This window comes from Daphnia carinata, chromosome 5 (genome assembly GCF_022539665.2).
Source record: "Daphnia carinata strain CSIRO-1 chromosome 5, CSIRO_AGI_Dcar_HiC_V3, whole genome shotgun sequence".
NCBI lineage: Eukaryota > Metazoa > Arthropoda > Branchiopoda > Diplostraca > Daphniidae > Daphnia > Daphnia carinata.
In genome coordinates, this window is record NC_081335.1 from 4223846 (window position 1) to 4241540 (window position 17695).

General features: G+C 38.9%; 1 protein-coding gene across 3 annotated transcripts in view; it reads left to right on the forward strand.

Annotated features, from left to right (window-relative positions):
• Positions 1-464: 464 nt before the first annotated feature.
• LOC130696870 (protein trachealess-like) overlaps positions 465-17695 on the forward strand; it is a 33731-nt gene continuing 16500 nt past the window's right edge. The window contains exons 1-2 of one of the 3 annotated variants that reach the window (XM_057519997.2): positions 465-1116; positions 10045-10110. In XM_057519997.2, the coding sequence (XP_057375980.1) occupies positions 890-1116; positions 10045-10110 (293 nt within the window). In that variant the 5' untranslated portion in view covers positions 465-889. Of the gene's footprint in view, positions 1117-9793; positions 9884-10044; positions 10111-17695 lie in introns of those variants that run through there. The other 2 variants (XM_057519998.2, XM_059495479.1) reach the window with 2 other exon arrangements.

Here is a 17695-nt window from a genome sequence, read left to right on the forward strand (position 1 = left end):
TGTCCAACTGCTTACGTAATCTGTTCAAAAAATGTAAAGTGTATAACTGTTATTCAATATTTCCTTTGTTTCCATTCTAAATAAATTGATGCATTTGACTGCCATTTGTCGTTTTGTTGTTGCTTTTTGTCGTCATCCAAATAAAAGAAATTACGTTCATTTGATACCAGATGGGGTTAGAAGATAACGACCTTTTTCGACTCATTAATATTCGCGATAAAAACGAAGATGTCAGCACACCCCACTCAAAAAAAAAACTTCTAAACAAATATCCAATCGGGAAAAGACTTAATTTTTACCACCACAACAAAAGAAAACGAATCATAACCAAAGTATGATGTATAACCATAGAAAATCGAAAAGGGGGAGGTGTGTTCAAGAAAGAAAAGAAACGGGCGGGAACTGAGTAGTCAGTCAAGAACATCACGGGGCCCATGCCAGGGCATTAGAGCTTAGCAAACCTTGCGTAAAAGCAGACCTACTGTTGGGTAGCTGCTGCCACTGGACTCTGAACCCCGCGTGTGTGTGTGTGTGTGTGTGTGTGTGTGTACTGCAGTAATAAAAGGCGCAATAGTCCGTCGGCTGCAAGTCAGTTGCCTGTTGGCTGTCGCCCTACACGTGTCTTCTCGTTTTGTCGCCCTCCCCCCTCCATTTTCAACATCGATTCGTTTTTGTTTTTCTTTTCTCGGTGATTTAGGAGGGGAAAAAAAAGCGAGGGAAATTGTCAGGCGATTGGCAAATGACTTGATGAGTGGCGCTTCATATCAAGTGTAGTGTGAGACATGCATTTGCAACGATGACACAGGTGCAGTGCTGCGATTCCAACTATTAAAAACACGTGGCGAAGCTTTCGATCGTACGCACTTGGTGTGGTTTTTCAAGGAGTGAGATGTTGCAACAATCGTCGCCTCACGGTTTACAACAGCAGCATCCAACAGACGATTTGTATTCGACCGAATTGGTTCATCACCACAGTGGCCACCATCAACAGCAGCCGGTTCAGCTGCAGCAGCATCCACATCATTCCAGCGGCCCTTCTTTGCCCATGGACTTGCACCTACCTCAGGGATATCCCTTCTACACGTCGTCCCACACCGTCAATAGCAGCGCCACCAGGTAGGCCTTTTCGTCTAGAACGTCGAATGTTGTTGTCGTTTATCCTCTTTCATCTGTCCCTCCCTTTGCAATCGGATCGTGTTACGCTAACTAGAAGGTGTCGATATCAGATCGACACATAGTCGCACTATTTTTGTTTTTGAAGTCTATCCATGTAACACGAAACCGTGAGGCCAGACGCTGTGCTCAATGGTGATCGATCCCGATGGTATACGATCGTCATTGTTGATTGATTTCGGCATCCGAATTTCTTGCTTTTTTTTTTTCCTCGTGGGTGTTCCAGTAGAACTGCCCTCCTCTCCCCCCTTTTTTTTTTTTTTTTTGGCTCTTTTGATATTACCGGCTGGAATTCAATTGATGCCTATGTCGATCACAAGACGCAGAAATCCCGCGAGTCTTCTAACTTCCCCTCACCGCCGTCTGTTCGATTATTGGCGTGGTGCTTGCACGCCATAGAATTGAGTGCGGATGCTTTTTATTTTTATTATTTTTTATTTTGTTTGATAAGTACACGCAATCCCGCAGGATGGTGAGAGGTGTCGAACGATTGAATAGATATCACGCCCCGACCCGTTTGATTGATAAATGTGCAGGGCAATGCGGCCTATGGTGGAATCATCTTTGGTATGCGCCATGTTGTGGAATGTTCCAACGACTAGAACTTTAGAGAAAATGAATTTGAATTTGAAATTTATTATTTTTTTTTTTTTTTACGTAAAGAAAATGTGTGGGAGACAATTTTCTTCGTTCCTCGTTTCGTCTCCCTTTTGAAGTAGTTTCACTGAACTCATTGGTCGGCCATCTTTTTTTTTTTTTTTTTTGGTCAAATGTGTGCGGGGCATTTACGGCGGCACGTCATCCCTTTCATTTCTTTTCTTTTTTTTTTTCATGCGACATTTTGACTTTGTTTGATTTCCCGCCTCTTTTTGTGTGCGTTGTTAAATTTCCCTCTTTCGTTTTTCTTGGAAACGATCATTTTCTCTCGTTCCAAAACGAATGAAGGAAAGCAGTTTGAAAAAAAAATAAAAATGAAAATTCCGCCGTGTGTGCGTATATAGTATTATTATAGATCGAGGTATGTTGAAAAAAGCGCAAGGGCCAAACTCGGGAATTAACTCTCCGACGTATGTCCAAGTTCTACGTGCGTTCACCGGACGACATCTTGACAAACGGATGTGGCATTTTTTCATTATGGTTGTGTTTGGGGTGAGATTATTTTCTACGGTCAATGCGGATCACCTCTTTTTTTTTTTTTTTTTCAAAAGGTTAATCAAAACGAACATTCCGAATCGATTTAATACGGTCGCATTCTTTTTCTTTCATTTTGTTTTTACCCCCCTTCACGTCGATGACATACACACCGGGAATAAGAATCCCCAATAAATATGCGCAATGTCCTGATTGTTGGATCATTTGGTAAGGTTAATTGCAATTTAATGGCCGTGGTAGTCACAGGGATTTTTTTTTTGTCTTGATTGGCTTCCCATCGTCATTGAAGCTGAGACATGTGGGAGCTCCTGGCGGTCCAACTGGGCCACGTCCGCAATGGGATAAGGTCATTTGAACAGGTCGCCGGTAGAATCGGGAAAAGTTCCAGCTCGTTTTATTTTTATTTATTTATTTTTTTTTAATTTTTTTTTTTGGCACACACAAAATTCTGTTTGTTATCCAGATCGAACTCGACCTGATGACAATCAGCCGTCGGCTCCGTTAAAGAAAAAAAAAAAAAAAAAAAACTACCTGTCGTTGCGATCAGCTGATTAGCTAATGAGTACGAACACTGCGAGACGGAAAAAGAAAAACAGTTTTGACGCAATTTCAAAATCGGCACGTTTTTTTTTTTTTCAATGGACTTTAATGGGGGGGGGGGGGGAGAAGAAGAAGAAAAAAAGGGGACCAAGTTGATGAATGTCCGACTGGCCCAGTACCGCGAGGCGGCCACCCATGGATCGAAGGGCTGACGATGGAAAGGATATAAATATATGTAGTGATCGATGGATGAGGGGTATCCATCGCGATAGTTTTTCAGAGTCTCACAGACTACTGTAAAAGGTGGTGACCTTGTTTCTCCTTCCTCTTTTTCTTTCTTTTTATTTCCTCCCGTCTTCCTTCTCTTTTGCTTCTCTCTCTCTCTCTCTCTCGCTCCCCTCTCTTTCTTTTTTTTTTTTAAATGGATGTTCTACTAGGCGCGCGCGTTCGACTTCACTGGACTCTGTGTAATTAATGACCGGCCGTCTTTGCGACGTATTCTATAAACACTGCCGCGCGCGCGACTTGCCGGACAAGAGCCGGCCAGCTGGGGGGCTTCCACAGTATAGAAAAAGAGCGCGGCAGTCGAAAGAGCTTTTCCCTGTTCCAGATTCTCACTTCTCTTTTCTGTTTTTTTGTTTTTTTCTTTTTTTGTTTGTTTGTTTGATTTTATTTTTTCGTCTTTTGCTTCTCTTTTTTATTTCATTTGATTTTTTTTTTTTTTTTTTTTTCAATTTGGCTTCGCGACTTGTCACGTCATTATTCACAGAGGTTTGCGTGTCAAAGTGTATGGACAATCACTGCCAATATCGTTTGAAAAATTAGTACGTTCCATTCGTTTGTTTTTTTTTTTCTGTTGCTGTTTACATCCGCAATTGAACACAAATTTTCATGTCCGTCTTTTTATCCGGGCATTTTTAAACTATCGTTTTGTTTTGTTGCTGTTTTGTGTTTCGCTGGACGATGGTCGTAATCATTCATCCACAACGAGAGTGAGCAGCGTTTTGATGTGTGTGTGTGTGTGACTGGAGCGGCCAGCATTGAAACTGTTAGGAATCTTTGTTTCATAGGAAGAGACCCACAGAAAAAAAAAAAAAACAGGGGCGGGCCACTTTTGGCCGGCGACGCGGCTCATTTGTCTGTGAACTTTTGAGAGCGGCAGCAAAGATTTTTTAAAGTCAGTTTCTTTTTTTTTGTTTTTTTTTTTTTTAATTTAATTTTTTTTTTCTCTTCCTCCCTTTTTTGTTGTTTACCTAAAGTACTTTGTCTTAACCTTTCGAGCTTGCTAGCCGATTGTAGCAAGTACCATCAGTCCCCCCCCCGTCCATCTCACCGTCCAAGAGTTGTTCCTAGTAATCGTACAATCGCATCTACGGTGATTCAACTTCTATGTTCTACCGAGCGGATGACTGCGTCACTTCACCTAACCATTCATTTCACATGTATTCTTTCAAAGTTATACCCTTTTTTTTTTTTTTTTTTTTTTTTCATTTTACCTTACTGACACAGCCAGGATGAATTTTTTTTCCATTTAGACCAGCATAGGTTTTTATTGAAAAACTAGCCATTACCGCCCGTCCCGACCCAGACAACAATCGTTTTTTTTTTTTTTTTTTTTTTTTTTTTTTTTTTTTTTCTGATATCTGTAAGTAGAAAAAGAAAGAGAGAAAAAGGTCACACACAGCGCTTCGGATTGATTGTTCACAACATATACCGACGAAGCGATAGATATTGACTTAGATGGACAATCAGGTGGAACCACACGCGCGCGCATCACTTGGAGAGCCCATGCTGATAGAAACTGTATAATAATACAAGAAAAACAAAACAAGGAAGGAAGAAGGTTAAACAGAGACGGAGAGAAGGGGGGAAAGAAATCAAACGAGGACAAGGAGATGAAAATAAATAAAAAACAAGTTTTTTTTTTTTTTTTTTTTTAAAGCTTGTAAGACTGTCACAAGACGGTCGACTGTTTTTTTTTTTTTTTTTTTAATTTTTGTTTATTTACCTTCTTTTGTTTTTTTTTGAATTTTCGGTTGCTTGTGTATTTCATAAAAGGCACCGGTATATATATCGCGCGACGATAGGTTTTCTCTTATAGGCAGGGCCAACAGCAGCAGCAGCAGCTACACACCCGAATGTATAAAGCGTGCCAAAAAAAAAAAAAAAACCGAGAGGATATACGCAATTATACAGATATACCAGTTAACGGACTGTTTTCATGACTTGGGTGGCCCGTCTTGGCGACACTGGGTGGCTTTTCTTGTTTTTTGTTTTGTTTTGTTTTTTTCTGAATACAAAATTCAAGTCGGATGGACATTTTAAAGCAAATGAAAGCGCGCGATAAAACTGGGTAGCCACTGAGAAAAACTAAGGCAGTCCCCGCTTTAAATTTTTTCTTTTGAATGTCGGACCGCACCTGAAAGGACAACTTTCTCGTTAAACGTCATCAGCCGACCCCGATTAATTAGCTCGGCCATTTAGGAATTAAAGTAAAAAAAAAAAGAGGGAAATTGATATTAAACTCTGCGCACAGAAAAACGAAATCCAAACAGAAAATTTTCCCTTAAAAAAAAAAAAAAAAAAAATTTAAATCAAAGTTTTTTTTTTCTCTCTAAATTTTATTTAACATTTTTTGTTTGTTAAAAAAAAAAAAAAAAAAACTTGATGGAATGGCCCCGGAATGGGGAGAAGAAAAAACTATAAGGGTCCACACCGCCGTTTGCCGTTGTCCTTTGATAATCGAGCCCTCGTTTGTCTCTTTCAAACTCTCCGGAGTCTCAGACTTCTACGGTCCGTTATACGCATTCACGTATAAAGGGCAGACACGATACATTTATATATCGTCTCTCTATATACTCTTATATATATATATATATATATATATACTTATGCCCACACACACACACACACACAGACGCATAATATGCTTTCCGAATGTCTTAAATATATGCAAAGAGCCGGTCGTGTATTTAGGCCTGTTTAAGGTTTTGTTTTTTATTTTATTTATTTATTTTTTTTTTTCTTCCGTCTGGCGCTTATATCGATTCATCAGAGTGTACAAACGAAAGAGATGGATTCAATCGGGTGTTGTCAACTGACGCTGATGTCCATCCCTTTTTTTTTTTTTTTCTCTCTGTTTCTTTACAAAAAAAACAAAAACAGCAGCGTTCTATCAATATAGTAAGTCCGGCATTTTGCGTTTAAGAGTCGGACGTGAATCGAACGAAATGGCCCCTCACTTCACGCACGAAATCGCGCAACTGTTTTCTATCTTTTTTTTTGTTGTTTGTTTGGTGGCTGATTTTAGGACCAGCTGTCCGTCGCTAGCCATTCATTGGCCCGTCGTTGATCGCGCATAAATTAATGCGAGACACCTGTTGATTCCGATGGCGTTTTTCTTTAAATCTTAAGCGTTAACCTGACAAAACGTTTTCTAAAAAGAATGTTCTGGCCTTGTTGTTACAAAACACTAACTGCATCTATTATTTCCTCTTTTTTTTTTTGCGCTTGTTTCCCTTGTTTTGATTGAACTCTATAGGCCTACTGCGCTTTATGATAAACGCAATGTGGATAAACACAATTGAATCAAGCCATTTCCAAAAACAAAAAAAAAAAAATTTGAGAATGCAAATGAGGGGAGGGGAGGACCGCGTTGATTGGGTTTTGCGGAGGAGAAAGGCGCGCGTGCTATAGATATGTGTTTTGAGAAGGGACGGTTTTGACTCGGCTACTGGAAGTTGCCCCGCTTCGTTGTGGATGGTTAAAAGAGAGAGAGAGACAGCGGGAAAGTGAGCGTACCCAGTGGAACTGGAGGAGCGCGTCTATCGTGGCAGAAGTTGCGGGTGGCGCAAAGGGGTGGCATTTGCATGACGAAAATGGCAAAATTCTATCTACCAAACAAAACTAAAACTCTCAGAGCTTTGAAGAGAAGAGCGAGCAAAAGGGGTGGGGGGAGAGCCTGATAAACATCAGCACTGCAACCGGCAGTTTTCCCAAAGTCAAGCTGGAACAGCAACTACGAACGTCTACAGAGGGGAACTGGAAAAAGAAAAAAAAAAAAAGAAAAAAACGTTGGCAATGTGAAGGCAGCCTTCGGGGACCAATCCAATCAGTCATCCACCTAAAGAAAACGACGTTCGGCTTCTGTTTTTAATCGAAAAAAAAAAAAAAAAAAAAAAAAAAAGCAAAAGGGCAAAACGCAAAAGTTCCATTTTCTTTGATTTCGATGATGGCGATCGAACGTTTCGCTTGTATGTCTCTTATTGCAAGAGTCTTAATCAAAAAGAGCGTCATTGTTTTGATTTCATTCTGAAAGCTGCTGAAACAAAATCTTGTACATTTATCGCATTTAGGCGCATCTTGTTTCGCGGTTTGTTCGAAACAAATGGCAAAACAAGATGCAGCGTGTCACGTAAATCGCATCGATCCATTTCCCTGTTTGTTTCTTTTTTCTCTCTCTCTCTCTCTCTCTCCCGTTTTATTACGAGCAAGCGGCTTAGCATATGCAAATTAGACAACCGTCAATCGTTAAACGTTATACACACATCGGGGGGATGTAACCCTTCAACAAAAACTAGTGGCGGCAGCAGTTGTATCTATATGCACGTAGAGAGGGTGACGATCCTCCTCCCCACCCCCCCACCTTTTTTTTTTTTTTTTTTTTTTTTATTGTTGTAAAAAAAAAAAAAAAAAAAAAAAAAAAAAAAAAAAAAAAAAAAACGATTCGTTTCCCTATTAGAATGACACCGCCAGGCTGGACCACCCTTCGTTCTAACCCCCGCGTTGATATCTCGAATTCTTAAAATGCGTTAGATAATCGTAAAAAAAACAAACAAAAAAACACAACAACAAATCAACACACAGATGTACGTCAGTTTTTTTTTATTTTTTTTTCGTGTATGTAAAACAACTGCTGTTCATATTTGTTTTCGTTCACGCCTGTAATCGAGCCGCGACTCTTATTGGCAGTCTCGGGGGCAGCTGTTGCGCTGTGCTGTAAAAAGATATCGCATTTAGAGGAAGATGACTCGAGTTTGCCAAGGCCTATCATTTTTTTTTTTGAATTTTCAAAATAGGCCTATCCGCATTTTTGGTGACGATAATTAATGATTGTCGAAAGAAGAATGCGACCGCTGACGCATGATGAATGGCTATTGAATAAAACAAATAATGGGATGACATTGCAGTGGTACATGTCAATCGAACAAGGGCAAAAAACAAGGGCCTGCTTCCTTATAGACGAACACGCCGATTCAAACTGTCCACCGATGACGAGAATTTGTTTCGAAAAAACAAAAAAACAAAAAAACTTTCACAATTCCAGTTTTTTTTTTTCTCCTCCGTTATCTATGTATGTCTTTTATAGATTTTTCATAGTCGACATGATTGATGCCGCTCCATCGGAGAAAACAACAATCGGGGGGCTCGCGTACACGATTTATTTCGCCGCATGAATCGCCTGTATGTAGTGCCTATCATATGTTATACCGGAGCTAACGTAAGAAAAAAAAAAAAGGGGGCTTTTCAGTTCTTTTATGTAGAAAAACATTCCGTCACGATTGGGACAATGTAGACATTCCTCAAATATATTTTTTTTTCTTTTTTTTTCTGTTCAAATGATCGAAATTAGAAATTGGAAAAATACGTCAGCCGTCATTGCCGATCACCTCCCAACACACTGGATAAATGAATTTTTAAAATTGTTTTGAAATGAAGGGCTGAGATGAGAATGTATTTTGTGTGTGTTAAATTTAGAGGCTAATCTAAAAAGGGGAAAGGGATTTGGACGTGAGCACGTCATCGCCAGGAGCGCGCGTGAAAACATGGGACAGGTAATGCGCGCACATTTATTTTGTATATCGATAAAGATGAATTTACGTTACTATAAACAGGCGTGATTTTTTCTTTTTTTTTCTTCCCCCTTTTTTTTTTTTTTTTTTTTACGAGTCGGCCAACGTCTAGAAGGTGCGAAGTAATCAAGATGGACAGTAAAGATAATCAACCGATGGATATATATATATATATATATACATCCCGCCCTTTAGTGCCCCTCTTACTCCCTCCGCCTTTCGACGTTGGCATATGTTTAAATATATTCCACGCGTATCGCACCGCCAAGCCCCGCCAACGCCTTCGGGCCCCCTTTTTTTTTTTTTTTAATAAATTCAACATCATCACAATTTCGATCAATTCAACCGTTCGTTTTTTTTTTTCTTCTTCTTCTTCTTCTGATTTATCGCACAATGTATCATCAATTGGCCTTTTCTCTATCGACGAATGAGGAAATTATCCGTTTTTTTTTTTTTTTCACGTCAATTGTTTTTTGTTTGTTTTTTTCCCCTCCATTTGTGTATCCTTTTCTCTTGTATCTGGTCAAGAGTTCGGTGTAAAAAGAATGGCCCATTGCGTCTAGAGGAAGGGAACAGGTTATGTTGCCAGCAGCATTTTTTTTTTTTTTATTTTAGCTGAAGAAGGCCATCGATGTAAGAAAAACTTAAACAAGGGAGAGTGAGAAAAGAAAAGAAAAAAAAATAAAAACAAAACAAGGAGATAGAAAGAAAGAAGACGGAAAGGATAAAGGTGTGCATTTTTAACGCGCGCGCGCGCGCATCGCAGTTTGTAGCCAACATTTTTTTTTGTATTTTTTTTTTTTTTTTTCTTTCGAGCTCTTGGTCCGTCCAGCAAAAATCTAGCGACAGTCCAGCTTGTAGTGAGCTGAGGCGAAGAAGGGACCGTCAACGTTTTCGGCCAGGCTGCTTGCTGCTGCTGTTGGGTTAGCTGTCTGTCAGCATTTAATAAATCAAAAAAAAAAAAAAAAAAAGCGAAACTGGCCTGACTCGGGCCGTCATCTTTCAGGTGTTCGGGCGTGGTGTCTCTGAAAATCGTTTTTTTTTTTTTTTTTTTTTTTTTTTTGTAAGTTGTTTCTTTTGTAACACTCGATCCGACTGTTGATGCAACAACTTTTCATGTCGCTTCCGTCAAACGGATTCCCTTACGGTCCAGTGAAACCGACGAGGTGGACAGCATTTCAAGTCCATTGTTTTTCGGGTTTCTTTTTTATGATTAAATTATTTATTTTATGTTTTTTTATGTGTGTGTGTGTGTGTGTGTGTGTGATATTTTAAAGTTGCTATTTATATTGACCGTTGTTTTTTTTTTTTGTTGTATTGATTGAAGCAGGAAAAGCGGACTTGAGGATTTCGTCAGCGGTCACCATCATCCGAACAGCGGACTCCATTCGGGGTAAGTCCGTCCTTCATTTTGGGTTCCTTTTTCTTTCTTTTTATCGGCATTCAATTAGTCTTCTTGTTTAAACTGCGCGTTTTCAACTGTTGCGTTCAATCAGCGAATCGGCTTTTCTTTTGATCGGCCAAAAAAAAAAAAAAAAAAAAAAAAAAAAAAAAAATCCCGCGTCGCTTTCGGTACCACTTTCGCCCAGCAAACGGCCTTTCTTGAATTTTTATTGCGACCATAACTGATCGCCTTTCTTTCCCCCCCCCCCTCCTCTGTTTCAAGACGTTGCCATTGCATTTAAACCTCGTGTTAGATAGCACACAAAGCTTGCGATTTTCTCGATCCAATCATTCAAATTTGAATCATTTGAATTGATTTTTTTTTTTTTTTCTGAAGGCCTAAACGGCTAAATCAAACTGATTCATTAGATCTCGTGATGATGGCAGGGGGGGGGGGGGGGGTTTGCGTGTTGAATCGTACCCGTCACTTAAAAGACGCTCGTACAACACGACCCAATCTAATGATGACCGACGTGCACGAACACGAGTTTAAGTTGCCTGTGGACTACCTACCACCTGCTTAGCCCAGGTGCATTTTTTTTTTGTTTTTTTTTGTTTTTGTTTTTTTTGTATTCGGGAATATAAAAAAAAAAAAGAAAATAAATAAATAAATAATAGAAACTTGTTGCCGCGCGATAATCGGTCACGCGAGCCGAGGAGCCTCTCTCTCTCTTGTCCCTGTCGTTTTGATTCACATGGTAACAAGCTCTCACGCCCGCCACACCTGATGATGTGTCCTCCATTTTGCGCTGTCATCCCTTTTTGCTCCCGCTTTTTTTTTTGTTTTTTTTTTTTTTTCAATTTTTTTCAAACGCAAATTTTGAAACCCGAAACCCCCTAAAGTGATTAGTTGCCATTCGTTTTGGGACCTTGATACTTTCTTTCGTTGCGTACACCTACAACTGATCTATCAGTAGCTTGCTATCTGGTGACGCAATTCTTTTCTGTTTCTGTTTTTGTTTTTTGTTTTTTGTTTTTTTCCAACCTTTCTGGTCAAACGGGGGGAAGGTTAAAGATTTTGACATGGTAAAAAAAAAAAAAAGAAAAAAAGAGATTTTTCTTTAATGGAAATATAAAGCGCGTTGGTGTTTTTCCTTGTAAGTGTGGACACACGAGGAATAAGGAAACAGGCCAAAATGTTTTTTTTTTTTGAGGAAACATCCTTTAGAGCTCGGTGGTGGGGCAGGTTCCAGCAGCAGCAGGAAATGTGTCAGAAAAAGTCCGTGACAGGAAACGATACGATTTTGAATGTTGGCGCTTTTTAAAAACTCACAGCACCACCATTGCGAACGCGTTGTGTGTACAACGGGGGAGGGTGTTGGTGTGTAAAAAGAACCTGCCGTATATATTGGCAGTTTATTGAACGAACGTCAGCTGTTTTTATACGAGAATTATTCAAATGGTCCTTCGTTCGTTTCACGAAAAGTACCGAGGCTTTTTTTTTTTTTTTTTTTTACTGGTTTTTAATTTATTTTGGCCGTCGATATGGAATTTAATGTGAAAATAAAAACAAGATGGTGTGGTATCGTTTTCATTGTGACATACGTGTTAGAAGACAATAGAAATCGTAATTAAATGTGAAGGTATTAAGAAGAAGATGCGTTTTATTTTTCACGTTGGCTTAACTCGCAGCGTGTGACGTAAACCACAATCGGATTGCACTCGTTTTCCGCGTAAAACGTCAATCGCATTATACGTTTGCACGCTAAACTCGGATTCCAAGTCAAACTAGAATTTCTTTTTTCTTTTTTTTTTTTTTCTTTCTTGGGTTTGCGCTTATTCTTGGAAGCTTCGTATATTTTATTTGGCGTGGAACACAAATTGGCTGCAAAGACTTTGTCCAAGTGCTACCGGACAGACCTTCCTCCATCTTTTCTTTTCTTTTCTTTTCTTTTTCTTTTTTCCCTGTCTGCTCTTTCTTGTGACATTTGTGACTGAACGGCACCTTGTTCGTCTCGACTTCTCAAGTCACTCACCTAGCGAGCGGTAAAACAAAAACAAGAAAAAAACTAAGGAAAAAAAAACGAAATAATTTAAAAAGAAAATTTACAAAATAGCTTAGCAATGTAAATCTTGGATTATAAAATGACTCACCGCTAACATGTAACGCCACCCCACCCCCTTAGCAAGTTTGTTGTTTTATAATTTTGAAATCAACGGTCTCGGTAGTAAAAATGAAGTATGTTAAAATCTTACAATGTTTTTTGGTACCTTTTTTTTTTTTTTGAAGGAAAATTGTAGGGTCCCAAATTTAAAAAAAAAAAAAAAAAAAAAATGCACAAGGGCTCGTCTAGAAAAAAAAAAAAAAAAAAGAAAGATGTACAATTTCAAATTTTCACCCCTTGGAGACGTAGTCTCAAATAGGAATAATGAGCGGCTCATTAACATAGTGGACGCCGGTGCGGGAGACGGCCCCCTTTTTTTTTTGTTGTTCCCCTTTCGACTTTTTGTCCCACCATTTTTTTTTTTTTTTTCTTTTACTTTTGTAGATTAAATATTTTCACTTAGTATACGTAAAAGTCTACTATGCGATTTGTAAGGGAAAGCCTTGCACACTTGCCGTATCGATGGTATTCAAAAACAAATATGATTATTGCTTGCGTAGCACACATTCTGCGAAACAGTTGATTGGCTGCGGGATTGAAACTGTTCGAATCTCGCCGCGATTCGCTATCGTTTTGTACTTTCACGGATGTAGTTTTCCCCGAATCGTAGATATATGTCTCGTGTTCTTTCTTTTTTTTTTTTTTTTTTTTTTTTTGCTTGATTACGCAGCCAGACATACAATCAATTGAGGGTCTCGGTGTTCGTTTGAATCATTCATCGTGCGCGCTGTAATCACGATAGGATCCCCCAGTTTCTTTTTGTTTTGTTTTGTTTTTTTTTTCCTCCCCGATTTGGTATGGCCACCATACAACGCCATCTGTTAATGTGAACGAGTACTTGACAAGTAACGCACTGCCAAACGGATTGCGTTTTGTTGTGAAAATACGGGACGAAGCAAAGTGGATTTCCTGGTTTTTATTGTTGTTGTTGTTTTTTTTTTGTTTTCGATTTGTTTTTAGCGATTACACACACACACACACAAAAAAAAAGTAAAAGGCCCCGCTCTTGCGAATCCGAGTTGGCTCGCGCTTCGCCGTCTTTTCCGATTATCTGAACACGAATCTGTTGAGGTACTTGTAATATTTCCTTTTTGCGCGTCGCCGTAATGTTTTTCTTCTTCCCCTTTTATCATACAAGTGCCTTGATACTTACCCCTCCCCTTTTCCCTGGATAACACACAAACACGCGGCGTCTCGTCCCGTGATGTAACAGCTAGATTCCACTTTGTTGGTTACGAAACAAAACAAAAACAACAACAACAAAAAAAAAAAAAAAAAAAAAAAAAACGACTCAAATGTACGTCTCCTTTCGGCCGCATTGGCATGCTACACTAGTCAAGTCTGCCCTCTATATATGGGTGGTTGTTTGGTTAGCCTAAGTCTCGCAGCCGTCTGCCAAATTGTTTGGCGAGCTTTCGTTTTGGGCCGGAGATGAACGTGCCTGGACGCAACAGTTTCTGGGCTACATGTTCGAACTATGCGGACGTATACACACAGTCCAGAAAACAAAAAAACTATAGAGCTGCGTTCTAGATAATATTTGCGGAAGAACTTAAAAAAAAAAAAAAAAAAAAAAGAAGTAAAGAATTCAAATTCTTTTCTTTTCTTCCCTTTTGTTTTGTGTGTGTGTGTGTGTGTGTGTGTGTGTGTCTATCCAGTTATAACCAGGGAGCTCTCTCCGTATTTGTGTCTCCTGGACAAAGATCCGCTTCGAATGAATAGACAAAATGTAACATGACATACCTTTGGGGAGGGAAAACAAAAACAAAAACAAAAAAAATGAAGGAATACTGTAGAAAACAATTCTGAGGAACTCGGCGTATGTAATCAACTCTAAGGGAAAACTACAAAAAAAAAACAAAAAAAAAAACAAGGATGGTTATCCATTGAGCCATTGTTGATGGATCGTATCGGTGCGGCTGCTCATTTACCATCTTTGTAACATGACGTGCCCTGCGTCCATCAAACAGTTGGGCTGATATGAGGACGGCTACCGGTTCCCCCTCTCATCGTCCCGTATCTGATATCCAATCGTAAACATTATTGCCAATCGAAGTCACCGTACAAAGCATTTGTTTTTGTTTTTTTAACGGGGGGAGGGTGGTTATTTCAATTAAAAAGAGTTCAAAAAAAAAAAAAAAAAAAGAAAAAGAAAGGGATAGATAAAATTTGAATGCCAATAATATCGGATCGTCGTTGGCGATCAATCTAATTTCGATAACGTTGATGCGCATATATAGCCAGTGATTAATTTAGCTTACGACATTTCGGGTCTTCTATACCTTTGACTCTGGTATGTGTGTGTGTGTGTGTGAGTGCGTGTGTCCTTTATTTTTCTCTTCTTTATTTTTTTTTTTTTTGTTTTGTTTTCTTCTTTGATTTTATTTATTTATTTTGCTATGCTGTCGTAATGGGAGGGATTCCAAGATGGCCGACTGGACCATGTCTTGACATTGACGAATTTGCGTCACCACCGGTTTCCCAGAGAGACACATTCAAGAACCTGAAGAAGCTTCTAAAGAGCGAAGGTAGACAGTCAAAGAGAGAGAACGAAACAAAAGAAAATCAAACTAAAGCGGAACATAATAAATATCTCGTATGAGAATCAGACGAAATTCTTACAGTCCTCCCCTCTCTCTCCGTGTGTGTGTGTGTTTTCCCATTGCTGCGATTGTCACTACGACTTTTTTTTTTTAAGGTTCTTTTTAAATTAATGAGACCAACTGTTCTATCTGATTTTCTTTCTTTCTATGTTTTTTTTTTTTTTTTTTTTTTTAAAGATTTATTTATTTTATTTTATTTTTTTTTTTTTTTTTTTTTTTTTTTTTTTTTTTTTTTTTTTTTTTTTTTGCCTTTTGGTGTCCCTTCAGTTTTCTCCGCGCATCATTTATCTATTTCTGAGGACATTGTAATTCGATACTTTCCAAAAATCGCATGAAATCTCTTGACTGGCGTTTTGAATAATGTTCCTCCATCTTGCGATGATAAACACGATCTAGATTTTTATGTTTTTTTACAAAGAAAAAAAAAAAAAAGCATTTTTTGCTTGATAATTCATGCATAATTGCTTGTGTCTACAAAAATCATAAATAATGGCGAATCGCAGTTACGAGAGACTTAAACTACATGTCGTATTCGATCGGTAAACGACGTTCTTTTGCATAAATAGAGCGCACAAATAAAATGGTGGGGTTGAAATTTAAAAAAAAAAAAAAAAAGGGGGGGGGGGGGTGGGCAAATGGAAGTGCGTCTAAAAAAGGACATGTGTGCAATTAATGCGTGACATAAATTCGCCGTGTACGACAAATCAAGTCGGTCTAACTCTTTCAAACTTTGTATACGAGGCGGCACGGTGCGGCGTGGGAACAGCGGTGCGCTCTTATTTTCCTAACGATTATGCGTCTTTTATTTATGATTTTTGTAGCGCCCCTTTTATTTCGATTGGTGTGTCGGTAAAGATAGCGTCAAAAGCGGCAGCAAGTGATAAATTTTCTCGGACAATATCAACAAGAAAGACGGACAAAAAAAAAAAAAAAAAAAAATTTGTTATTTGGATGGGGAAAAATAATAAGAATAGCACAGCCGGCTTGTAATGTAGGCTATTACGTGAAGGGGGCCTTACGTGAATGAAACGGAGAGGGGTGGGCCGAAAATAAATACCTCCACAACGAAAAAAAAAATTGTACAAAAGAAATTTGAGGGGGGGGGGGGCTTCTTTCTCAACGATTTGCATATGTAGGTACCAAAAAAAAAAAAAAATGAAAGAGCAACTTGAAATGAAAGAAAAGCGAGCAAAAATGGCAGGGAGGGTTCCACTTACCTCGTCTCTCATTATACCCAACAAGGCAACAATCCTCCCTTTTTTTTTTGTGTGTGTGTTCTTTTTCTTTTTGTATTGCAACTGTTTGATGGTGTTCCTCTTTGGCAGAGATAGGCGTCTCAATGTTAAGGTAGCGTTTGCTACCTTTGTGATACAGCAAACTGGTTGTTATAGAGCCTAACTTAATTGGACTATCAAAATGCAGAGGACTTTGATCCTCGAGGCCAAATGAAGCGATCATTTTCGATTTAATTATCATTATTTGTTTGTTTTTTTTTTTTGTTTTTTTTTTGGCGTGAGAACGTTCACTTTTATCGCATCCGGGAATCCAAGAAATGTTGCACGACAAAGGGTAAATGATTCGCTGAATGTTTCGGACGATGTACAGTACATGGAGGAAAAACAAAAACAAAAAGAAAGCAAGGACCGAGTTTTGTACTCACTTCTTATGTCACCCCGCCTTATAGGACACGAAGTGAGACAGCAGTGGGCTGTTTTTGAGCATTCGTTAAGGAAATACAGCTTTGCGAGTATCCAACATTGTACCGATCCTTCTTTTTCATGGCAATGTGTCGTTGGAAATTGTTTAGGGTACAATGTGCAACAGTAGCCGAAGAACTCTTTACTTTTTTTTTTTTTTTTTCCTTCTTTTATTCAGGCAAAATTTTTCAAGTGTTCAAGTGCTTTCGTTGTTGTTCAGAGGGCAAAAAGAGAAGGAAAAATAACAGGGCAAACATGTGTTGCTCGTTTGGTATATATTTTGAATATGCAAATGATCGTGCGTCTGTGTGTGAGCCGCTTTTTCTTTTTTCGTGAGAGAGCTTCTACTGCTAGCCTGACATTGAGGATAAAAAAAACGGGGGGAGGTGAGGGGAGCCGTCACTCTCAGCAACTGGAGCCCTCTTGGAAAAAAAAAAAGGAAAAAAATCAACTGGAGATCATCTACTTGATGACAACAGTTATTCACTTGCATGGAGGCCAATTTTTCTTCTGCGACATTGTACACCTTTTGGTACGGGCCACGGGAAGGATGGAGAAGGAGGCAACAGTAGCGCATTGTCAAGCCCCCCCCCCCCCCCCCCAAAAAAAAAAAAAAAAAAAAAAAAAAAAGATTTTGGCTAGATTCTGTTCACAGTAGCCGCATGGTAGATGTCATCCGGTTTTGGGCCGCGATGAATTCCGGGCGTGTAGAAAATTTTAGACACCAGACATTCATGAACGACAAGCGACTCTACATATCTTTCGAAATTCAAACAAAACTTAAAAGAAATAGATTGGTGGAGAAGCGTGAGAGGGGGAAAAAGAAAACGACCCAAAACTTTTTTTTTTCTTTTCTTTTTTTTTGTTTTTTTTTGTTTTTTTCAATCCCTGTCGTCTAAAATAGTTTGAAATTCAATGAAATTCGTTGTTTTTTGTTGTTGTTATTGCCATACGCCATCTAGCGGTAGGTTTCGTAAGAGGTCGCTAGATGGCGATACTTGTTTTGACTCAACGTTTTTTCATTTTTGCGTTCAATTAAATGTTGACAGGGGAACGATAGAAACAATTGAAATCAATCATTGCCAATCGAGAATATGATTGATGGCCCATAACCCAAAGATGGAATTTAG